The 26,796-nt window shown below is 36.0% G+C and overlaps 2 protein-coding genes across 3 annotated transcripts in view; one reads left to right on the forward strand and one right to left on the reverse strand.

Annotated features, from left to right (window-relative positions):
- Window positions 1-9,262, forward strand: part of LOC139691044 (tubulin epsilon chain-like) — a 20,502-nt gene extending 11,240 nt beyond the window's left edge. For both annotated transcript variants that reach the window (XM_071588769.1, XM_071588770.1), the window contains 3 exons: window positions 2,259-2,402; window positions 3,016-3,193; window positions 9,116-9,262. In XM_071588769.1, the coding sequence (XP_071444870.1) occupies window positions 2,259-2,402; window positions 3,016-3,193; window positions 9,116-9,262 (469 nt within the window). The remainder of the gene's footprint in view (window positions 1-2,258; window positions 2,403-3,015; window positions 3,194-9,115) is intronic.
- On the reverse strand, window positions 9,024-26,549 carry ics (ras suppressor protein 1). Its single transcript, XM_071588771.1, has 9 exons — window positions 26,538-26,549; window positions 26,166-26,383; window positions 25,232-25,282; window positions 25,029-25,149; window positions 24,773-24,891; window positions 21,567-21,649; window positions 20,511-20,625; window positions 14,725-14,857; window positions 9,024-12,586 (listed from the first exon to the last, which is right to left on the reverse strand). Coding segments are annotated over exons 1-9 (936 nt in total). The 5' UTR covers window positions 26,540-26,549; the 3' UTR covers window positions 9,024-12,492.
- Between the last annotated feature and the right edge of the window lie 247 nt (window positions 26,550-26,796).

Genomic DNA, 26,796 nt, shown 5'->3' on the forward strand with positions numbered 1-26,796 from the left:
TAAAGACATCGATAGTGATCATATCATAGTGATAATGGAATTACATCTTAAATTTAAGAAACTGGAGAAAACCATGAAAAATAGGTGGCTAGTAGAAAAGCAAAATAAACTCAACTAAGGTTGTCCTTCCGTCGGGCTTTGGAAAAGAATTCAGGAATACATACTGATATGTTTGGGGAAAGGAGATTTGGGTTGCAGAGGAAGTAAGGCAGCACAGGGAAGATGGAAGCAAGTATCAAAATGCAAGAGCTTAAGATTAATGATTCTTCCATGTTAGAATTTTATATAGCAGTTAAGTATCTGTTTATTAACGAAATCTCTCGAGTTGATGATGTTGCTCCAATGCTTATTTTAAAATACTGGCATGAAGACTGAAATGAATTTGTACAAATTCATCTGTGAATATTAACCAACTGAAAAAAATGCTGATTGACCCTCATGAGAAAATAATTGTCCGTAATTATAAAATTAGTAGGGCAGGTAAATTTGATAATTTACAAATCTTGAACTTGATGGCATATTATTATTATTATTATTAAAAATACACATGTGCTAATAGACATTGTCAGGTGGCACACAAGTCCCAAATAATTGCAAAAGATAGTACATAAAACCAGACTTCAAAACACAAATCTCTTTAACAAAACAAGTGAATCCCCATCCCATTTACAGCCATTAATCAGCAAGAAGAAAAAAAAAGATGAATTAAAAATAAAATTAAGCTATTACATGTCATACATTACACCACACATCAATCAAATTATTACATATATGCCTTACATCTATTCTTAAAAGTATACACTCTGTTAGGAAAGGGCTCGAATATTTTTGCAGGTAAGGTGTTCCACTCAACAATTGTTCTATTTAGAAAATAAAATTTTTTTTTATTTGTTCTCTGTGCCCGACATTTTACCTTAAATTTGTAATCATTTCTGCCTATAAAATTTGGGTTCCCCGCCTCTTTCCTACGGTCTGCCCAAGCTTTCTCCCCCTTCAGAATTCGGAACATTCCACAAGGTCTGCTTACTTTCCTTCTAGTTTCTAGAGGTTCCCAGCCCAGCAGCATATGCAGTTAAGGTAATGGCAAAAATCATCTGCAGAATAAAGGCAGATACGAGGATAGTTTGAAAGGTTCTCTGAATCATCACCAGATGTCAGAGCTAGCGCAATGAGTTTCCCACATAGTAATAGGCAACCCTTAATGCATTAACAGATGTATCAGGGCTCTGGGAAGAGATATGTGGTGCGGATGCCTCTCTGTTGTTGAGAGAACTTTTCAAATTACTCTCGTAAATTAGGATTCCTCAATTATGATGTTTGGATTTAGGAGATTTATTAGGAGAAAATATTTTGGCTGCTTATAGGTGGGGAATGGAAAAAAACCAAAGGCATTCATTTCTTTTGTTGATAAGAAAAGAGCATTCAATAATATCTTCTTGTCTTGAGGCGAGAAAATGGATGTAGATAGGAGGCTTTTGTGATCTGGGCATTAATAAGAATGGAGAGGAAGGCTAACAACTAAATTTCATTAAGGTGAGTCCTTTGGTGAAATTGAAATAAAACAGTTAAATTGGGTGAAGGAGATATTAAGGGGTTGTAGGGTGTTGAAAGCTGTGATAGAGGGGACAATGAAACAAAAGCAAGGTGACAAGGAATGAGACAAAAAATCAGTGTGCTGCATTTTTTTTAGAGCATAACTATTGTAGCTTAGGGAGGGAGGACACACTTGTTAACTCAGAGGCAATGAAAAGATGCCACCTGAAGATAGGGAATATTAAACAAAGATTATGACTTGTGGTAAAGAAACAGAAGGAAGCACAGCTATTAAATTGGGAAATCTATAGCTAAAAGAAGAGTTTGTTATTTTAAAGTCATAACCAGCACTGGCGGGAGAAGCTAAAAGGAAAAACTTAATAGACAAGACCAGCCAAAAGGAAAATTAATACCTAAGTCCTGCAAATAAACCAAAGTATTACAGGAGTTCATTAACTATCTATAGGTTTAATTCATTTGATAATTACATTGCTAGAGTAACTTCAGCAAACATCATATTGCTGCAGTTAAATTTGGGCTAAATGATCATGGAACATGAGTGCCCGTCAGCAGATATTCAGAATTGGAGATAACGCATCTGTTGTCTGTAGTTATAGTCTGGTACCCCTCAAGTTTAATATTTAAGCTCTAATTTCAATCTATTTAAAGTTCAATTATGTCCACATGTACTCCAGCATCACTCTCACTTCTTTGCATTTTCTCAGGCAAGATGAACTGTTCAGCAGTTGCTGGTCACTTGACAATCAACTGTGTAGGTACATCAACCCTCTCCATTCCACTTTGCTGGCAGTTTCCTTAATTGGAAGAGGTTCCATAGGAATGGGAGACATGAGACAACAAGTTGAAAGGTACCCGGTCAATTGATATGTCTTGAGGGAATTGTCAACTCTACCCTACCAGTTAAACTGAGACTTAATTTCTAGTCCCTTTGGTGTCAAATACTTGTGAACTGCTTTGCAGTAATTCATTTTCCATCATTTTTCTATAATCACAGTTCAAAGTCACCCCACTATTCATTTTGCAACATAACCTGTTTCAGTTTAATGATAAATTAAAACAACTTTATTCCTCCAATTATGTAATGACACATTTTGAGTTGCATGCTATAATTTAGTAAAACATGGCTCTCAATATTATTTTGCGCATATCAAAACATTCTGGTGGTGAAGTCAGAATGTTTATTGAAATGGTTTGTATTTCGATGAATAAATTATGACAAAATGTGAACAGGATATCACTATTACTTTTTGAGAAAAATTTCTGGAATCTAGTTTCAAACAACAGCTTCAAGTATGCTTGTCAAATGAAATATAAAGCATAGGAGTGGTGGCACAGTGAAATGTGAATGAAGAGTGGAAAATGCATAATACCCTAAAATTTAATCCTTGTACATTTATGCACTGAAGTATTCATTGACTTATTCTGTGCACAAATCAGGAACTTTGTCTTTCATTTGTTTAGGTTGCAGGCAAAGGCTAAATTTGCTCCTTGGGCCCTGGAGTCTGTAAAGGCTGGACTGTGTTGTGTGCCTGCACCAGGGTCTGCACCTGCTTCTCTCCTTGGCCTTTTCAACTCCACTGGCATCATTCACCTTTTGAGTGACGTGCTTGCCAAATTTTCCAAACTTTACAGTCGAAAGGTCAGGCTTTATATTTTTTATTTCTCTATAACATATTCAGTGCACGTGGATGTACTGTACAAAACTCATTCATCTATGCCATGGTTGAAACCTGAATCTATTGATTTCCGGCAGAGTGATTTAGCCCATTAAGCTCCCAAGGCATCCTCTTGCACTGTGGATAACTAGGGTCATTAAGGAATCAAGATGTACAGATGAATTATTGTGCATGCAATGTTAAAAAGTAGACATGATCATGCACATTGTATCACCGTGTCTGAGGTTAAACCCAACCTCATAGACTTGGCTTCAAACTCGTTAGAAATGAAAATTTTTTGTTACAGACATGACAAGAAAGTTATTTACAAATTTTTCACTTTCTCTGATTTAAATCCATCTCTCTTTGTCCTACCTTGAGTTGCATGTTATGATGACTCCTAGAGCTGTACTGCCATGAGTAATGATAACTGGCACCTTAGCTGGCTTGAACAAAGGTTAGGACCCAGAAAAAAATTCCACTCTCTCTCTCTACCTTGGGGAGGTGACAGGAAAAACATTTGACCCTAACTGGAGTGGCCCAATTCAACTGATGGATTCATGTATGTAAAACTTCTTGGAGATCCCTTCAATGTTATTCCTATGCCAGTGTAATAAACAAAATTTATAACTTATAAGAGTGATAAATCTACTACAGGAATGAACCCACTGTGACAGTTATCTTGCCTTGGAGGAGTAGCGAGGACTTCACAGTTTATCTCGCAAAATCCTTGCTTAGTAAAGTCAGTAACAGCAGAAAAGAATATGGAAGATTTAGAGGAAGCCCAAAAGTTTTGAAGCTAGGACATAGAATGTAGGCACAATGTTGAAGCGAGAGAAGTTAGAGAAACTCCAATGAGAAATGAAGGAGGGAATTTTAGATGGGCTCGGTTTGTGTGAAGTGAAATGAAATAACAGGACAGCTGGAATTATATCCAAGAGAGTAATTTATAAGGGGTGTAGTAGAGATACAAATTCTGAAGCCATATTACATACTTCACAAAGAATTATGGAGAAGGGTAATTTATTAGAGGAGTTAAGTAATGGAATTTCATTTACAGTGAACAAATGAATTTTATTAGCAGTGGGTGAAAAAATTTGGTTTTGATGCAGGTGAACAGGGTGACAAATAGTCAAATAGGTAGTCGCAGAGAGGAAGAAGTTGGCATTGTATTTGTTCATCTTCAGAAAATAGGTAATAGTGACTATACCTAAAATATGATAGATGTAAGGACTTGGAATGGTACACAAAAGGAGATTGAAAATTCAAGGGAAAAGGCTCAGTAACAAGAAATGATGCTGTTGAGAAAACAAAATTTTATTGGAGAGTGTGTTTTATTATTATTATTTTTATTGGTATTCTACCAGTTACGTCAGGTTTTGGATGGATACAGCATTTACAATGATACACCACATTTAAAAAGTCTACAACCTATACCTGGCTAAGATTTTTCTTTCCAATTTTACATTTAACTCAGCCTTCCTCCTTGAAAATATCAAAAACTTTCATTTGTTTATATTGCTGTTCTTCCCATGCTTATCACATTGATTTTCTAATGCAATCGGCAATGATTGTAATCCCTTGGCTGATAAACTAAAAGTTTATCATCCACAAACATATCTGAAACTATTCCCAAGCCACCCTCATTCCTATCTACAGTTCTCCCGTGCCTCTTTTTCCAAATTGATTCAAATAAATTCAGGCATAGTTGGACATGGAAAATGATAAGAATACGACATTAGTATAATAGTTATGGATATTGTGTTTAGATACATTTTTTCACGCTTAATTCCTATGGCTGTTGTTGGTAAGATACAAATTTGAATCATTACTTAATATTGTATAACTTGTAATGCCGAAGTGCTTAATTAGGAATTTAGTCATTTTTTGGCACATGGCAAATATGAGGTCTGTTCATAAAGTTCCCGAACTTAACTTATTACAAAAAGATAATTCATTAACAAATTATTTGTTGGGGTCCCCTTCAAATAAGTCTTCTCCCCAACATATACTCATATCCCAATGGTGCTTCCACTTTTTGAAACAGTTGTGAAACACTTCCTCTAGAATGCTCGTCAGCTCCTCCATCAAATTTTTCTCCTTTTCTGCAATGGTGGCAAATCTAAGGCTAAGCTTAACATTAAACTAGGAGAATCCATGCAAGGGTTGTCTGAAAAGTTTACAACCTCGACATGAAGATGGCAACACTCTTCAACAAACAGTTGAAGAGTGCAGCAACAGACAGTTGGGTAATGTGTCTATGCATGCGTTGAAAGAAAATCACCAAATTTCAGTCATTGCAGACGCTCAGATGTTGAGATGTTGTTTCACAATCATTTAAGTGAATCATTGTGGGGGTGAATATTGAAAAAATTGAGTATCAAAATTTCGTTATGTATTTGTTTTTGTGAGGTGAGTTGGAAGCTGTCAACGGGCACTCTGCAGCATCATTTAAAACTATGAAGTTTTGGGCAGCTGAATTTTAACGTGGGCATACCAGCTTGGCTGATGATAGGCATTCTGGATGGCTAAATACCTTGGCTACAACTGATGATATTGAAAAAGTTCAGTAGTTGGTACTGGACCTTTAAATTAAGGTTAGAGAGATAGCAGAGTCTATGGGCATATCAAGCAAATACGTTCGTCATGCATGTATTGCCAGAAGAATTGGACATGCCAAGCTATCTATTCATTGGATGTCACATTGGCCTACCTTGGAACAAAAATGTACTTGAATGAACATTTCCTAGGTCCTGTTAGAGCAGTTAAAGCGAAGTATATTTTTCGCATGGATTCATGATTGTTGATGGAACTTGAATCCATTACTATACTCCTGAGGTATAGGGATAATCAAAACAGTGGACGGCAAAGGGTGAACCTACTCGGAAAAAGGTGTAGATGGTTCCATCAGCCGGAAAGGTGATGATGATTGTTTTTTTGGATAGTCACAGAGTTGTGTGCTTCTGTTATCTTCAAAAAGGTAAAATAATAATGGGAGAGTATTACACATCATTACTTGACAAGCTGGCAGAAATTGCAAAAAAATGACACATTTGAAGAAGAAGAAAATACTTTTCCATTTAGAAAATGCACCTGAGCACACTGTAGTGGCTGCTGTGGTCGAAATTCACAACTTCTGCTTTGAATTGGTTGATCACTAACCGTATGCATCAGATTATGCCCCAGGTTACTTTTTACTGCTTCCTAACCTAAAAGGTTTGCTTTGAAGACAAGAGATTTTCATCGGACAACAAGGTTATCACATATGTAAACACCTATTTTGCGGAGAAAAATGTTAACTGCTACTTGGATAATTTCAAAAAGTTAAGAGTATCATTGGAAAAATTGTATCAACTTAAAAAGAGACTATGTTCAAAAATAAATATGAAGACAAACTTTCTTGTTTATTTGTTAGGTCAGAAACTTCTCAGACTACTGATTCAGAAAAATTGATAACATAACATTACGTAATCTTTTTGTGCCTTATTGCTATTGCTACCCAAAATACAACTAATCTACCACAGTATGCAATCACCTCCAGGCAAAAAGGCAATCACCTCTAGCTCCAATAGTTTGTGATAGAACCAGAGATAATATTTATCCTGGGGTCCATAACATGCAATTTAAAAAACTGTGGTAGTATTTTTAACTCATCTTATTAGCAATGATGAAGATTTGTGATTCTGCCCTTGAGGTGTGAAGAAATAAGATAAACATTATTTGATTTAGTTTTGGGATCTGGAATTAAGTCAGATGGAATAAATGGGCTGGAGAGAGTATGAAAAACAAATTAGTGTTAGGAATTGTGTACAAGACAGTTGGAGGAAATTTGAAAAATACAAAAAATGAGGATGGAATATGAATTGAGATGTGGAAAGCCCTGAGAGAAGGAAGGGTGTGGTGTACAGAAGGAAGAAATAAATAAAGAATAGGAATTTCAGATGAGTTGAAGAGCTGTAAACAGGTACGAAGAGCCTGAGATGGAAATAGTGTAGTTCCATAGCAATTTATAGTGTGCAGATGCATAATCCACTATTATCATGATCTCAATGCACACATCACCATGATGAATGCATGCATTCAGATCATGCAGAAAACCAAATCAATAGCTTGGAGGTATTAAATTATTGCAGTTGTGCAATAGTAGTATAAGTGCTATTGAACTGCACTTTTATTTACTTACTATTCACAAGCAATGGACATAGACAGGTGCAGTTCTTTCAAATGAATTAATTTCATTGCCCTTGTAAAAGTTGCATCGAAATTGATTCATTTGAAAGAATATCTACAAGCATTTTCTATAGATGTGTCAAAATGTACCATGCGTTTGTATATGTTGCCATTATAGGATACAAATTCCTGTCAAAACCACAAAAATTTTCAACCCAAATATTACTGCAAGAATCATGATTTTTTTACACGACATAACCCAGTTTTCCTATGAACTGTGCACCTTAGCAAAGGTGTTCAAAGAATTCCCGTGCAATCTTTGCAAACTGGTCAAGGGAATAGTGTACATTGATGAATGAAAAGTGCACGTCATATTTCTTTGTGGATATAGCAATACCATTTTGCAAGAGAACATTCATGAATATTAGTTTCTCTGGTTTCTACCATACATTAATGAGACAGTACATTCATTAAATCCTTTTTCAAGAATTTTAATGGGAATGCAGTTGCATACGACTGATTCAACATTTGATCTAAAATAAAATTCAATAGATGTAGGTTTTTGACTAAATAATCAGTAGCTTTAAAAACCTGAAATTGTGTAATAAGCATGTATCCCATGAGTGCATTCCTACATCTTGCCATTAATACAAGTCTCGCAGCTCATCTGTGACTGGTCAACCAAAATGTTCATCTTCTCTAAATTTATTCCAATGCATCACAGTCATTTTTCAATCTTTTAATTGATTTCCCACACCTTTGAACTTGCAGAGTGCTCTCAGAGATTCCAGTAACTTCATTTTCTTATTGTGGATTCCATATTTTAGAATCACTAAACATCTAAAACACCTTATAGAGATGTACAAAAGTTTCAAAGTCTGGCGGTAAGTTGTTTTCAGCATTTATTGAGTGTTCATTTATGATACAAGCAGTATTAAGATTTAGGAAAAAAATGCTTGGTAGGTTCTAACTAGATCAAGATGAAAAGCATATGAGATGCGCATCTTAGGGTGAATGGAAATTAAGTAACAAAAATTCCACTTCTGCCTCCATTATTATTATTTTCATTTTACCTTATCCAACAATGAGATCATCTGCATAATATTGAAAATGAAAATGGTAGTTATTTTTTTAAAGAAAAAAGCATTTTACGTAAAAATATTGATAAAACAAAATAAAATCTAGGCACACCAGTATCCAATATTTTCTGCACTAAAATTCAGTTGACGCCTATCCATTAATGCCCCCTTCTTAAGTTGATAAGATTTTTTCAACCTACGAACAATTTCTAATTGACTCAGTGATAAGAAAATTTTGCATGTGCATACCTTTATAAAAGTGAAATAGTTTTTCTGCTTAACATATGTTACTGTAAACATACTTGGTGTGATCAACATATTTTGCATTGCAGGATTGCATTTTTTAATTTAAAATTAATTTTAAAAACTTTAAATTACAAAATGGACATTCGTTAACGCATCATAAAATACTTAATGAATACCTTAATAAATACCCAATGTATTTGAAAAATTCTGTTTAAAGTAATTATTGCAAACATGGCTTTTCTGCATGTAAAAAAAATTTTGTCATTGAATCTAAAATGTTGAATTACTCTAGATATAATAATATAATTAAAATTCATGGTTAAATTTTGTTTTAATTTATTGAACATTTTAATAAAATACATATTTTAGTGTTCACTAATAATTAATGTTTACATATCATTGATTATTTAGGCACATTTGCATCACTACCTAGCAGAAGGAATGGAAGTATCTGAAATTGAAGACTGTGTATTGACCATGCAGGATGTAATTCACCACTACAAAGGCGTAAACACCATGACCCCTGACAAGACAATGCCCCAGCTGAGTGTGTATTAGGTGGAAAGAATCAACGCTAAACACAAAGGTGGACTTGAAATGTTTCCAGCCGGCTTCCTTCAAGCTATTTGGCCAACATAGTTGGCAAAGGTGTACAACCATGTGCAAAATCAGCTCCTTCGGAGTGATCGCATTTGAAATGGTATTTATGCATTTGCAGTGTTAAGTAGACATAAAAGACATTCCACATGTCAAGGATTACATCAAGTGAGGTAGATGCATTTCTTGCAATTTTTTAATAATAAGGTATCAGAGTCCTTAGAAGTGGTCCTGGTGTCCTTAGAAGAAAATGTGAATCTTGGATACACAGTTTTTTAGACAACTTGTGTGCCTACGGGCTTACTCAGGTTGGCTAATGCAATACTGAACAAATGACATTTGTACGATGTATCCACTGGTGTAACAACTCAAAACAATGTAATACTAAATTATGGAATCTGGCATTGGATACTGCCATATATTTTATTTATGAAATATATTAATGCAAACAATTGATTTAAGTCTTGAATTTGAACTTATTTTCCAAAACTTTGGAGTTTGGGCCTTGGTTACCTCTTTGATCCAATATTAGAGATAAGACTTTTGAAATCTTAAAAAATAGAAGCAAAGCAATCGCAGACATTCAAAGGAGTTAAGGTATACTTTGTTAAAATAATTACGTATGATATCCTGGAAAGCTAAATTAAACCAAGTCTGATATGCATCACAGACCACAATTAGTTTGAAACCCTCCAAACACTAACATTAACCTTGATGCACCGGCCATTTAGAAATTCCCAGTTTTACTTAAGTTAACAAATGTATTAGCTTTATAGTGTTTTATAATTGCAATTTTTCAGGTATTGTAGGAAAAAGATGGCAATTAATTGGATTAAATAGCATTTTAAAAATATATGTTTGTCATCATATCCTGAAAATGTTAGGTATTATTTGATATGATATTATGCATTTTTAGTGACCCTTCATACAAATTTAAACTGTTCACCTTCCAAGCTTGGAACAAGGGTAAGACATTAATTGGGTCTTTTACAGCCCTCCAAAAACTGAAGCTGCTTAACTTCCATCACCAGGTGCAACCATTTCCAAAAGTGTGGCGGTAGTAATGGGAGCATCAAGAAGTAGGGAAAGGTGAAAACACTCCAGTGACTGGCTATGGACTTTTGTAAATAATGGCACCTCATTGACACCACAATTGTCATCCTTAATGAGTACATTTCAAAATAATGGATTACTTTTCAAGAGGAATGGATACTGATGGATCCCTTTTAGTGTGCATGCTTGAGGGAATCCCTAGACCATTTCTATGCTAATAAGGCATCTTGCAACGTCAGCTAAGTGAGACAAATGAGATAGACCTAGATCAAAGTTCGTCTTCAGTCTAACTTTGGACCCGACTCAAGAACTAGTCCTTTGAATGGATTCCAGAGATATCCTTGTAATTAGCAGTGAGCCTGAGAGAGCGAGTGAGATCAAAGCTAGCCAACTAAAATGACAATCTCACCTATTCTCAACTTCCTAACGACCTTTTTCACTTTCCAAATTCATCCATAGGGATGTCGAGGATTCAATAAAATCAGGGAAATAATTTAAATGATCAAAAATTACAAGGACTTGATGTATTTCACATGTTTCTCACCTTCACAAGTGGTTGGTATCAGTGATCAGGAACAATGGAAATGAATTATACATGATGACGCAATGGATTTGGAGGATGTAATGTCCTTCAGAAATGAGTTGAACTTAATGGTGATGATGATTATTACAAGGCACATGTACCAAGAGAAATCATAGTGAGTATTATCAACCTAAAATTTCTTTTAAAACATGCAATTGGAATCTCACCATATTAATTGCACTTTAAAGTCACGGTGTAATTTTTATTCAACCAGCTGAAACATTTCATGAGGCACCTTTGATGTGAAGAGTTTCTAAATTTGTTGAGGGACCACGTATGCAATCAGTCAACTTGTACCATACAGTAAGTCCATGATTTGCTTCAGTTATTTTCAATAAAAAATTGCAATGAGAATTACAGGTGGATTTTGATAACCCCCACCATTCATGAACATATATTTGCCATGGTGGCCAATTCATGGCTTAAGTCAAAAAAGGAACACAACTGAAAGATGGTTTTTGACTGCATTGGCTACTAAGTGCATCATGTATCACCCCATCTTTCTCTAAACCCTACGTGCGCTTAAAACAATTTAGCTCGTAGATATCAAACTCTCTAGGGAATGATTTCCAATTTTGTCAATCGTAAAACAGAAACGGAATATGTTTAGTCAAAGAGTAAAAATAAATAGGAGAATAAAATGCAAGAATAGTTCTGGGGCCAAGTAGAACTAGTGTGAAATCCAGCAGCTTTGGCATTTGACATATTTATTAAGACGGGGGAATTAATAACACAAATCAGCCATCACTTAACACCATGAATGATATGCAGAATCAAAATTAAGTTAGGATAGCAAAATCAAGAATTTACTGCAGTGGTAATCAAGGAGATAATATGCTATGCTGTTATTCGCCAGGACCTCATTACACGAATAATTATAAAATTTCAGATGTGAATTTGCACTAATGGATTAAGATGTGATTTGCAACTTGGTGCATTATGTACGTAATAAAGGGAAGGGCTGGGATTATTATATGTACTTCTGAAGATATAAAATTTCATTGAATTCATAGCATGACTTAGTGAAATGTGAGCACCAACATCTTCTTTCCAGGTCATATTAACTTTATAAAAGCTATTAGATTCGTTATATAAATATTATTAGAATAAATTCTTATTCTATTCTATAAACATTTTGCCATCAACAAATTAGACTTTGGCACGATTCAAAAGGGTGACAGCAACAACTCTGATCAAAGTAAAATAAAGTCTCTGATTAATATGAACTAGTCAATTAGTAAAAATCATCTCCAATATTAAAAAATAATATTACAAATTTAATCCTAAAATGTTTAACTCCAACAATTGTGATTTCTGGAGTTATTTCTAGAGCAATTACCTGTCTTAAATAAGAACGTTTGTGCAAAGAGAAAGGCACTAAAAAGGCAGGCATCTCATATCACCATCCAACTCTGTTATTACAGAAATAATAAGGGGAGAGCAGAACTTGATAATGGATGTGAGATTCTTGGTCTCTGCAGGCAGCCTGAATGGCAGTTTTATTTAGAGTTAAAGTGTCTCCCCCACCACTTTCTGGGCCATGATCTCGTCTTGTTCAGCTGTGCTCTCTTCTTCGTGAGATCTTCTTGGACTTGTCATTAGTTTTTGGTTGAGGTGCACCTTTAGCGGCAACATGTCTGCTGTACAAACTAGCAAGAAAAGAAATCACATACATGATGAAATATCGTCACCAAATTACTCAAAATCTCTGCTCATATGGTAAAAATTATGAACACTTTAGCTATATGAATTATTATTAAGCACTATTAAGGTATTTGGAAGTTGACTACCAACACTATGGATATGCAAGGAATATTCAATAGAGCGATCACAAAGGTTTTATTTGCAAAATTTTCTGTCTATTAATTTCTTGTCATATTATCTTGATGTATATGTGACACAAATTTCATTAATTTAACTCCAGTATTTCATAAGTCATAGTAAGTTTAGAATGTCTCTTTTTTATAAAAATGGTCTTTTGGCATTTAATAATCTACTGAATGCTTTAAAGTTAAGTTGAGAAAAATAAACAGAGGTCAAACATTTGTCATTTTTCCCTTCACAGCAAGAGATTAAAAATATTGTGATTAGAGACTTGGATATATCCCAAAGTAACATGGATGGCTATGTTTTTTCACTGAAGTTACAACAAAAGATTCCATGTTTACCAGTAGTGGCCCTTAAACAAGATATTGAGAAAAATTTTGGAACTACTACTCTCTATGAACTAATGAACAGCAGTAATTTAATAAATAATTATTATAAAAAAGAAATTTTAAAATCAAAAACACTCAATAAATTCACAAATAATATAAGCAGTATTGCACAAACCAAGTTTTTTGGCATTTGAACATATCTCTACACTTTTGTTTCCTTTACATGTATGTACCTGGCGCTGGTGTCTTCTTCTAGATTATGTACCAAAAGTGGAAGGTGCTGATGAAGGCTATGAAATTTGACTACTTTTGGAATTGATATACTCCTCATATAGTTCTTCAGCTAACTTCAAAATAAATTTATGGAGACTCATGTGTAATGAAATCACCTCTCTTTATATCACAGCTAAATCTAATAATATAAACTATTCATTCGCACAGGCCATCAGCAAAATCCAGCTTGTTTAGTGTAGCTCCCTGCCATTTGGTCCAGTATGTCCACCCCATATTATGCAAATTTTTCGAAATTGAGTGAATCTAGGATCTTTTTTTTTCCTAAATTACCTAATTCTATGCTGGGGTGCAAGGAGTGCAGCACCAATAAATTTTTGTTCCTTTTACCTTGATATTCTGTCAACAGCATGCCTTGATGTTTTAGTACCATGGTATCACACGATAAATCTTAACCCTTGACCTGTCTTCTTAACTCAGATTTTCTTCATGCTGCCGAAAATGCTAATGCTAAGCATCTTTGCTAGAGTCAGTGTGTGAAGGTTAAGTGAGAAATTGAGTCGTAGTTTCTGCAATACCTATAAACCTATTGGTCACAGAATGGCATGGCATCTGCTGACATGGGGCAAAATGCCTTCATGCTGTTAGGGTTGGAGAATGGGTATGTCTTGGCGTGGGAGTGGAGACAGGGTTACCTCCACTCACACAGTACCAGCAAAGCCAGTAAGAAGGTGCATGGTCCAAATGAACTTACTGAATTGCAGACATGGAGAACAAATATTGAACAGGCTTAATGAGTACTGGAGTAATACAGTGCTGTTTGGGAAATTGTAGATTAAAGTCAGTAGTGCACAAGTGATAACTCATTTTGAGCACCCTTTATGTTTTATTCAAAACATACAAATTGTCAACAGCAGTTCATGATTACTGTGCAGTTCAGCAAACTTTTAATGAAATTTTTGAGGCAATATCCATGGCAATGACAAGGTGTCTACCCCAAGTAACTTGATCATAAATGGCTCCATATAATTGTTTGGAGCACAAAGGGCCGATTTTTTTAGTTCAGGCTTTTTCAGTTAGATAATGTTCCTCATATGGCGAGAGCCAGTAATATCTCCACATCAAGGCCCACTAGCTTGCTTAGCTCTTTTTTTGGTAGAACCAGTGAAATTCCTAAAATTGAAAACCATTTGAATCTGCAAATTTAGAGTGACTGTAAATGCCAATAAATATTCATATTTTTTTACATTCAGCAGCCTTTATCTTTCACATGCTCCTCCCTTTCTAGGATTCACATCAGTGGTTGTGTGACATATTCTACATCATCCTAGGCTTTGGTGATCTGGGGGCCAACCTAACAAAATGGAGGAGCCATGTCCTGCCATCCTTCCAGTACTTACTATTTATATGTATCCGTCCGTATATAGTCAACAACATGAGATATTCCAACTTGGAGCTGATCTGCAATTGGGGTGACCCATGGATTGCACTCCATTTTTATCACTGATTTGTTGCTAACCAGATCAAGGTTTCCTGTAATACACAAAATCATACATATTATTATTAAGCGATCTACCAAATAAGGTAAGTTTTGGATGAACACAACTACCAAATAAATATTTTCTGACTCCTAACAAAACACAATCCAGTAACCTACTCTGCATCAAGTCCCTCGTCATCTCTGTGTACTTTCTTTATCCTGTCCAACATCTCTATCCTGTTCCTGCCCTTTCCTCGTTTGCCTGACATTCTCCGTTGGCCTAACATCCTATTACAGTCTTAAATATCCCACTGCCTATCAATACCCCCTTCATCCATTTTTCCTGCCACCTCAGGATTTCTCCCAATAAAGCCCTCTCCTCGCCCGCCATGTCTAGTACTTCATATGTTTTCCTTTCAGCCCATTTCATCTTCTCCATCATCCTCCACACCCAGATTTCAAAAGACTCCAATCTACTTCTATCAGCCTTCTTCAGTGACCACGTTTCCGGGCCATACATAACTACACCCCATATTAAAGTTTTAACAAGTCTTTTCTTAACATCCTTACTCAGCGTCCCTGTCATCAACTTCCTCCTCCTCGTGAAAGCCTCTTTGCCTAGCACAATTCTTCTCCTTAAGCCCCAACTACTTTGACTGTGTTGGTCCAAAACACTTCTAAGATACATTAACTGTTCCACCTGCTCTGGTTTTTGCCCTCCTATTTTTTAATGTTTAGTGTAGCCTTTATCTTTCTGGAAAATCGCATAACTTTTGTTTTATTTCAATTTATTCTCATCCCGCATCTATTGCACTGAATTACTAATTCACCCACTTTGCAACCCCTTGGCTGACTATAAACTACAAGGGTGTTCCCGCAAGTACCCAGAGATGGCGGCAATCTATAAAGCATATGTTCTATAAGCATCTGCTCCTTTGTTTACAACAATAAAATATTGTGTAGCAGAGTTTAAACGAGGCCATATGAGCTGTCAAGACAAGTATCCCATTGGTTCACCAAATGAGGTGAAAACTCCAGAAATGGTAAATAAAATCCAGAAAGTGATACTGGTTGATCGTTGACTGAAGGTGCATAAGCTAGCAGACATAGTAGGCATTTCCAAAAGTGTGGTACATGCATATTGACTGAAAATTTGAACACGAGAAAACTGTGTGCATTTGCACACACTCGAGCAAAAACCAGTGTCGTGAAGATGTTTCAATTGAGCATTTAGGATGAAACATGGTCCATTACTTCACCCCCGAGACAAGAGAACAATGGATTCAAAAGGGGAAACTGACTCCAAAGAAGGCAGTTCATCTGCAGGCAAGGTCATGGCATCAAATTTTGGGATGTGCCTGTGATAATTTTCATTAACTATCTTGAAAAAGGAAAATCTATCGACGGTGAGTATTATGCAAACTTACTGCAACATTTGAGCGAAGAAATCAAGCAAGTGGCCGCATTTGGCTAAGAAGAAAGTGTTGTTTCGTCAAGACAATGCACCAGCTCACAAATTCGTTATTGCAATGGCCAAAATTCATGAATTTAAGTTTAAAATTGCTACCTCATGCACCCTATTTGCCAGAATTAGCCCCCTCGGATAATTTTCTGTTCAAATGCCTGAAAAAAATGGGTTGGTGGTCAAGGATTTTCCATCCATGAAAAAGTGATGTCTGCAGTTATTAGCTATTTTGAGGAGCAAGACAGTTCTTATTATAAAAATGGTAATAAATGAAAAAGAAACACTTTGTTCCAATCCACCAATTTATAATAAATGAAAAAGAAACACTTTGTTCCAATCCACCAATTTATTACAGGTACGACTAGTTTCGACGCTACGGCGTCATCCTCAGGTACCTGAGGATGTACCTGAGGATGACGCCGTAGCGTCGAAACTAGTCGTACCTGTAATAAATTGGTGGATTGGAACAAAGTGTTTCTTTTTCATTTATTATAAATTGGTGGATTGGAACAAAGTGTTTCTTTTTCATTTATTAAAATGAACTTCCACAAAGTTGAGGCTGAAACTATTGAACTTATAAAAATGGTATTGAACTTATTGAACATTAATGGGAAAAGTGTATAGAGCTGAAAGAAGATTACGTTGAAAAATAAATGCATTCTTTTCTAAAATTTTTGTGTTTTTTTCGCTGGATCAGGTACTTCTGGGACCAACCTCGTAAAGCTTAGTCATCAGCAAGCCTAACTGATTTTAAAAATTCCCTGCTGAATTTCATTCCTACCTCCAGTTTTTCCCTTGACTCTTTAATCATTTCCTCAACATATATGTTGAACAGCACTGGTGATAATGGGCAACCCTGCCTTACACCTCTTCCTAACACTGCCCATCCGGACTCCCCATTCCCCACCCGCACTGAGCAGTCTGAGACATATACAGGTAGCGGATTAGCCTCCTTTCCCTCCAATCTATTCCTATTTTCTGCAATATACTCATTAGTTTTTCCCAATTCACTCTATCAAACGCTTTTTCGAAATCTATAAAACAGGAAAATACGTCCTGATTAGATTCTATATTCCTCTCGATTAGTGATCTCATTACTGCAATGGCATCACGCATACCTCTACCCTTCCTAAACCCAAACTGAACATCCCCTAAGTAATCATTTGCCCTACTCCCTATCCTTTTATTTATGATCCTGAGAACAACTTTAGCTGCATGGGAAATCAAACTTATTGTTCTGTAGTCCTCACATGATATAGCCTTTACGTTTTTTGGAACAGGAACAAACATTGATCTCACAAAGTCAACCCGCCAGATTCCTTCCTCATAGATACTACGAATCAGTGCATATAGACTCTTCCTCCCACATTTTTCTAAATATTTCAGTAGTTCCGCAGGAATGTTGTCTACCCCCACGGCCTTATTTGGTTTAATCTCCCTTAATACATATATCATCGTAGAGTATGTCTGGACCTAAGCTGCCTTCCTCTACGTCATGTTCTCTTTCTAAATCTAACCTTGTTGGCGTAAGTTCTTTACCATACAGTTCTTCAATATGTTCGTTCCATCTCTCTTGGATCTTTTCTGTGTCAACTATCATCTTACCCACCTTATCTCTAACTGTTAGCACATCTTCCCTTCTTATTTCCCGATAGTGATTTTTCCCGCCGGCCCCGGTGGCAGCGGGGTAACGTCCTCGTCTGCCATTCCAAGGGTCGCGGGTTCGATTCCCGCCTGGGTGAGTTTCGCTCCATCTAGGGCTTGGGTGTTTGTAAATGTGACCATTGTTATCGTTGTTAATAGTTCGATGTAAAGGCCAAAATGTGCTGTTTTCGGACTTATACTGAATAAATAAATAAATAAATAAATAAATAAAATAACCTTGCTGTACAGTGCACCAATTTCACCATTCCTCTGCAAACTTTCCAAATCTTTGCACTGCATCTTCCACCACGCTTCGTTAGCTTTATTTGTTTCCATATCAATTTATTATATAACTCTTTGTACTTCCTTTTCCCTAACTGTGTTTACATTCTTCCATTTTCTTCTCTCATCCATCTCTGTAATCATCACATCTGTGATCCATGGTTTCTTTGCCCTTTTCCCATTAAAGGTTCCCATAGTTTCCTTTGCTGCTTTTGATATCCCTTTCTAGATACATTCCCATTTTTCTGCAATAGTACTCAGCTCTTTACCGTCATCCATGATTTTCTCCAGCCTGGTGATAGTCCTTGCTTGTCAATTTATTCAATGTTTCTACATTCCAATTCCAAACCTGCTGCCCCTGCCTTATCTTTTTGAAACAGACGCTACAATTCATAACAACTAAATGGTGGTAAGAGTTCACATTCGCTCCCAGGAAACTGTGTGAATTTGTCACACTGTTCCTAAGCCTGTGTCTAACCAGGATATAATCTAACTGATACCTTTTTGAGTCACCAGGCATTTTCCATGTATACCTACCCCATTTGTGGTGTCTAAACCAAGTGTTGGTGATGACTAACCCCTGTCTCCTACAGAACTCAATTGCTTTCTCCATGCGGTCATTCCTTGTACCTAAACCGTAGCCCCCGACTTCATTAACATCTCTTCCTTCGCCTATTGTTGCATTCCAATCCCTCATCACTATCAAATGTTTCCTTGATGGAACACACACGATTATGTCCACTAACTGATCATATATCCTATCGACTTCTCCTTCCTTATGATTGGTTATTGGCATGTATACCTGAACAATCACCAAGTTTGAGGGGATCGAGATGGTACGGGGGCTAACGTACTGGCTTCCCACCCTGAGGACGCGGGTTCAAATCCCAGCGGTGTTGAATATTTTTCAGAGGTATCTCGATCCCTACTTGAGGTGCTTTGTGGAGGGCACTTTGAGTGAGTACGCCGTCCGTCGGATGGGACGTTAAACTGCGGACCCCTTGGCGCCTTTCGTAAAGAGTAGGCTAATGCCGACGCCGGGTTTCCCTCCACCCTTCATCCTTTCCTGTCCATCCCCTATGGCGCAAATGACCTTAGCTGTCGGTCGCCTCCCCTAAAAACTACTACTACTACCAAGTTTGATGGTTCTGCTTTCATTTCTAATAGTAATATTCTATCCACTGCTTGTTTTATATTTACTATGCTTCTTCCTACCTCTTTATTCCATATCATGGCAACCCCTTGTTGGCTCTCGTCCCCGCCGCCGTGTATAATTTTATAGCTATCACTCCTGTAAATCCCGTTACCCTTCTATCTCACCTTGCACAGACCTAAAATATCAATTGTTCCTATTTCCATCTCTTGCTTAATATTCTCTAATTTTCCTGTCCTCAACATTGTCCTGACATTCCAAGTTCATATTATAACTAAATTGGTCTTCTTCTGCATCTTCTGTCCTGCTGCTGCTGGTTTTCTTTTGCAGGGGTTTCGTGGGATGACGACCGCGGAAGCCTTGACTTCCCCGCTACTGGGCACGACACACAGCCGATTGGGCTGAGCCCCGTAGTAGCCAGGACTCATATTCGTTGTAGTGTCCATCATTTAAATCTTGGGAATGACAATTGAGATGGTTTTCCTTAGCCTTCCTCAATAAGGTTTTTAACGTGACACCATCACTCAATGGCCACCCCACTAGGGCCAGATGCCTTTGCAGCTGCCTCACTGAGGAACAGATGCTGCGTGGACTACCTTCCGTCTGGCTCCTAACCTTCGACCTATCTGGCATGGGTGACCCAACCAGGAGCAATTATCATTGCTCCCGCAAGCACAGCTCTATGGTTCATTAGAACACACAAGCTCTTCCATCACGTCAAGGTTGTAGTCCATGGGAGGGAACCATACATATATAACTAGTGAATTATTAGGCACACTTCTGAAATTGTTAAACACTCAATGGGGCACTAGCAGAAGTTCCCACCAAAGCTTCAGATTTCCAAGTAAATGTCTGGCAGAAGAAATGTATTTGTATAAGTCTGGTGATGGACTGGGTTTTGTGCAAGTCCAAAGGACCTTTTTAAGCAGAGGGCAAATAATATTATGGAAAAATCAGCCACGAAGAAATTTTCCTGTCCATTCTTTAAATATTGATTTGAACCAGGAATAAATTATGTTTACAACAGAAGTCACAAAGTCAACTTCTGAACATTTATTCCAACACCAGTTTCATTCTTGGCACTTCCACCTGAACCAATAGTTGAGATGCTAATGAGAAATTCAAAAATAGCCATTGCTTAACAAATAGCCAATGAGCTTACCTATTTCTGGAGGTAAAACGGTGAGCCTGTTCCCCTGGACATGCAACTCCCTCAGTCGGCTAAGCTCACCAATCTCTTTGGGTAACTCCACGAGGTCATTATCCCTAAGCACCAGCTTGATAAATAACAATCATAAGCAGTGGTTATCAAGAGGAGATTAAATATTTATTAGAGAGACTTCTCAATCATATTGTAAATCTTTATACACCTACTATCTTATAAGCTTCCTTGAGCCATAAAGGGCTTTTGGGAGTATTGTAAAAGTAAAAAAGGAGAGGAATATTTAGATTGGTTCGGTGATTTATGGGGAATTCCACTTCAACCTAGTAGTAGTTTAGTGTTGCAATGGTTTTCCTCCTTCAGATAGCTGAAGAGGGCCACCTTGTGGTCAAAATATGTATATATCCCCTTTTCACAACGTGTTATGCCCTAGTGATTGTGATTTTTTTTGCCTTCCTCCTTCATTTTCCATTTGTTCTTTCTCTATATTGAAGGGCTTGATTCCCTACCATTTTTGGATTTGACAATGCCATCAGGCCATCCAGTGTTTTGTCCACTTCACATTCCTGAGTGTTAGTATTGCTTTGCTGTAATAACTAAGTGAGTGAGTGTGGGTGTATTATTCCCCTTAAGTTGGTACCTGGCATCTGGACAAATTTCTTCGCAAACCTATTCAGTCTCTTCCTAGTTAACACGTTAAGTGGCACCCAAGGTAGCCCAAACCTGGTCCCTGGCAAGGGAAAAACTTCCTCTTAAACCACTTTGGGCCTACCGGTGTGACTGTGTTTGTAAGTTTCCAGATACGGTCCCTGGTAATAGGATCAATTTCCTTGGAAACCCATTCGGGAAATACTGTCCAGTGGAAATGTGAACGTTCTAATGTTCTGAATCTGTCTTACCACTGGCGAGTGATCAACTTTCCCCGTTAATCACCACACCAATATCAATCCTTTCTTACTTCTATAAAAAACCCTTTACGGCTCAAAGAAATATCATTTAATATAGACAGTCTTAAAAGAGGCCATTAGAAGCTCAATTTATCCTTTCCATACTTACTATCTGTAAATTTTTCAACTGTTTGATGTCAGCAGGAATTGTTTCAAAGTCATTATCCCCTAGATACAATGCTCTGAGGGTCTCTGGAATATACGATAAAATGATTAATAGTGGAATCTTTGAGGAAAACTGGAAAAGATTAAACCATTAATCACCTATATTTGCATAAACGATGAAGTATTTATGTCATGATACAGCCTGTAGGAGCAAACTTACATAGAAAAAGAAAGTAGCAATCTTTTGAGGCATAAACAAATATTTTTGGCTCATAGTTTTTCTGAACTTTTCATATGCATAATGAAACTGATTCTTCCATTATATAGCTGTTGTTTCTCCCTCCATTGGCCACCTCCCTTTTATCAAATTCATTTATAATAACCTGATTACACTGAGAAAAGAATAATTATAACCCCTCCCTTCCACGAGTAAGGGTCCATTAGTATATTATTGCATATAGAAAAAGACCTTTTCGGGATTGAGAAATTTTCATTTGATGTGCCACAGTCATCACGGTTATTCTTCTCAAATCACATGAACAGATAGCACAAATAAAACCTCCTATATGCCTTAGGGCGAGAAGGAATTCATTAATCCATCCAATAAACTAATTATTATGTGGCATTCCAAAATCCTTACCTTTAGAAATGTATTGTAATGAAAGACTTTAAACTATTTATATTATGAAACAAGATGGAGAATGAGACCATTTAAGATTTAGTACCATTACAGTTACTGATGAATATCAACATAACATGGAGGTTAAAATGTCAATATTAAACTCTTCAATGTGCTTTCATAAGTTTGTAGTTTTGTTTTTAACATTAGAGTGCAAAATGAGTATAATATAGAAGAACCTCCTACAATTTACATTCTTACTTTCTTACTGAACCTCACATTTTCCCATAAAATATGTTGAAAAAGATAGGGTACACATTACACACAGCAACATAGGTGACATGTTTTTTCCTTAAAATAGGATATTTTTACATAGTTTATTAGCCATAAAATACCTTATTTTTCTAATTCATTTAGCTTAGAAATGTTCACAGAAAATAAAAATTATACTCATACAATGTACAAAATAAAATCTTGTTATTTTGATCCTGCGTAGTTAGAAGCCCCCGCAAGCCGCCACACGCCCTTGCGGCGGCTTGCGGGGTATTATGTAGATGTAGAAATAAATAATACCCATTGAATTATTTGTACATTCACCGGCTATAGGCACAGGAGGAGCCATAATTTCAGTTTTGATGATCCATATTCCAGATCTGTTTAATTATGCCTACAACGAATTTCCAGTCCACGCAATAGTCCTGTCACCCACAAAAATATTAGTATGTAAAGTACTTATATTACTTTATCCAAAATCTTGAGCAATGGAATTTTTTAGTTCTACCCACTTTCCCCAGGATTTACTACAATACTCTTACTTACTACTCAACAGATCCTACAGTAGTTTAGGAGAGCAAAGGAGCAATTACTCTTTTTGAGCAACTGCAACAAAGGCCTTCATAAAGACCATAAATGCCAAGCAAGTACCGCCACCGATTGTGGCATGTTGTAGGACTAAATATAGGTGTGTGCCCATCAATGTTGTTCTCTCTCTAGTTCAACTTCATTACTTATCATTACAAATTCTAGTTACAAAATAACTATTGAGTTGGAGCATATATAACCTTCCATTATGCAAGTACCTCACTTGACTGAATTCTTCTGAAAAGATTACATTGTTTATTTTCATTTATATTATTTTGATTTGTCCTGAGGTGCTCAAGTGAACAGGGTTACCTAGTAAGTACATACATATACATATCGGCATATATGATAACATAAACATGATTTTTTCATTTAATCATTTCCTTCAACATTTAACGTTAAACATTACCTATATTCAGTATTATCTATATCTTATGATCTTGATACAGATACATATAGAACATAATAATATTTGGTGAGTTATATGGTTAGCAATTATTGCAATGAAATGGCAGTTCATTTTGTGCAGGCATGAGAGATACACCAACCAAAGTTAGATTCAATAGTAATGTTTTAAGTTTTTAGCCAACATACAAGTAACAACTGTGTCTCTTCAAAAATATACATGTACGTGTCAATAGCATTACTGATAACATTGCATTCATTATATATTGAATAAAGATGTGAGTTAGAATAATACTTTGTTTTTAAAAATGGAATAATATATCCATGTCTTACCAATCTTTTAACAAAAGTGTTCATTAATCTTTTCCAATTTAATATATCCTTACTGTTATGAACAATATAAAACCAAATCAATCCCTGTATTTCCCTCCTCACTTCTTAAGTAGTCATATCCATTAAGTTGACATATATGTATTCTTACAAATCTTTTTTGGCTTCATTCAACCGTATTGGCATATAATTTTGTGTATGGGCACCAAACTACAGCTTCAGATTCAACTAAAAAATGAATAAAACTATTATATAATAATGTGAGGGCAATGGTATAAAAAATATATATGCAGTTCTTAGCATTAATCTTATATGCGGGAGCGATGAGCTTTTAAATTAATATTTTGATCAAAATTTATTCTAAGATCAAGAACCTGTTTCTTTTTTTCATCAATTCCCCATCCAATTTATAACAATTAAGAAACATTCTTTTTTAAGACTAAAATATACAAGTATTTATGTATAAATTATGAAAGCTTTGAAAAACACAATCTATGTATTGTTTTCCACCCAATGAAGTAAACTAACTAACTCCTTTAAACAATTATTTTTGCCTATAACATATCTCTATCAGAATGATCAGATCTATCATAATACTGATATAATAGCTACCAAATATTACGAGCACCTATAATAACCCATCAGGAATATTCAGTGAATGCCAGTAGGTATGGTTATGATATGAGCCAGCAGAAGGACCTGAAAGTCCCATATGTCGGTACTAAGAAGACTGCTATGGACCCTGAGGTAATGGGTTCGCATATGTATAATTAACTGCTTTGGTGCTATTAGCTCACATGGGCAATCCTGTTTGTGCAGAAAAGGTAACAGCTCTCCTAATAAATAAATGCTTCTATAGAGTTCAAGGAACAATGAAACTTGATTGCAATCTGTATGTGTACTTCTATTTTTGTATGCATTTGCTAATTATCTGTATAGGTGTACAAGAGGTTTTACATCTGAAAAACTGATCGCTAGGCAAATACATGACATACCCATCATGAAGAAATTCCCAGGAAGGCTGCTTTCATTTAAATTATTGTAGGTGAGGTCCAAAACTTCAATCACAGGAAATGCACCAAATCCACGGGGCAAAACATTCAGTCGATTCATCCTTAAATGTAACACACACATTTTCAGTTATGAAGTAGTAACTCATGGATTTTATTCATGAACAATTATGAAACAATTCCATAGTATAAAATGGAAAACTTTGCCCTTGCCACTTCAATCAAGTTTATTTGCCCTCACCCGAGGTTAAGTATCCTCAACTTTGTCATAGATGATAAAGATGTTGGCAGCTCTTCAATGTAATTGTTGAACAAAGTTAAAATCTCCAAATTTATCAAGCCAGCGAGGGCAGGTGGTACCACTGTGAAATTAATTTCATAATGAAAAAGTATCCATCCCAGAAACCAAAATAGGGCAAATTTGAAACATTTCATGAACTCTACCTTGAATTTTGTTATGGCTTAGAGTCAGTCTGGTGATGTTCATCTTATTGACTGCAATGAAATCAATATCTTTAGTGTACGGATTTATAGAAGAAAATTAAATCATCTTCTTTGCATACATATTTACATGCATTTATTCATGACAGTAGAAGTGACTAGGAAAACTAATTTGTCAAAAATACCATACATCAGGAGAGGCTGATTATGCCGAATAATAATGTCATTTACCAATTTTTGTTGTACATTAATTGTGCCAGTAATTCAGACACGTCTAAGTATATTCGATCATTTATATATATTTTTCATTATTCCGCGATTTCCGGGGAAATAAAAGAAATACATAAGGGAAATGAACACAGCAAGCCATTCGAATTCTTAAGTGGCACTGTTCATTAATGTAAAAAACAAGACATAATCTAAAGGCAATGGGATAAACTTTTAAGTGAGAATATTGCCATTTCATGACAAAAATGAAATTAATTTGACAGAGCTAGAAACATTTCCTTTAATTTCATTTCTCATTACCTATTAAATATGCCACAGCCTAAAACAGAATTTTAGTGAGTCGCGTTTCACAATGCCCAAAAATTTCCTTTCTTTTCATTTACTTCTATTTCTGACCCTGTGAACCATTTAAAGGTGAAATGTTCAAAGCCTTAATAAAAATTCTTTTCATAATACCCAAAGCGAATAAAAATATAGATCACTATACAAGAGTTATGACCACTTCATAATAAATTTGAATTGTTTTCGCATTTTTATTGGAAAGTTCATAACAAGATATTGATGCAACGCTAAACGGCAATGTTTTCCATATAAATAATAGTTTAAAAGCATATGCTGCGGCCAATGCCACACCCCCTTGGGAATGAAACCAGTTTTTCTGAATACCATATTTGGTAATATCTCCTTCTACCCAGCATAAATTACTCACAGAGGCCAGGCATCTCATCAAAAGAAGCAATTCCTTTATCCGAAAGGTCCAATTCCAAATTCTGAACATCTTTCACCTCTTCAATCACTTTCTTAGCCTTAGACATCTTGTTATTAGGCACACAATACACAGGGGCTTGATCCATTGCGCGCGCAGATGTTTTATTTAAAGCACAAATTGGAGACCTCTTGGCTGACGTAAGAGCGATAGCGTAGATCCTGCGGAGGCGGGATGACAAGTGTGGTAGTGCAGTTATTGGCCGCCAGGTTTTCCTAGTATTTCGTTATTTTTGCAGTCTACCACATATTTTTTTACATTTATGAGAAACAAAGATTTTTTTAATTTTCCTCTTAAAATCATGATTCCAATTACATTATATTTTGTAATTCGTTTTAAGTGAGATCTATGGATTTCCTGGATCTCTTCTATTTATAAGTTCCAGGGAAAAAATGTTGGTCAATTTTTAAATAATTATAATGAATTATTTTAAAAGTTTCAAGCGCCATGGCAGTCGCGGTTACGACGCCAATTATGCTGTCATGCCTCGAGGGTATATATATGACTTAAATAATATGTTTGTCTAAGGTCATAAAGCCACAGCTAAGAAATTAATCATTTATTTTGGCGTTTG

The sequence above is a fragment of the Hetaerina americana genome, unplaced genomic scaffold (assembly GCF_022747635.1).
Source record: "Hetaerina americana unplaced genomic scaffold, ioHetAmer1.1.p SCAF_3, whole genome shotgun sequence".
In the NCBI taxonomy this organism is placed as follows: domain Eukaryota; kingdom Metazoa; phylum Arthropoda; class Insecta; order Odonata; family Calopterygidae; genus Hetaerina; species Hetaerina americana.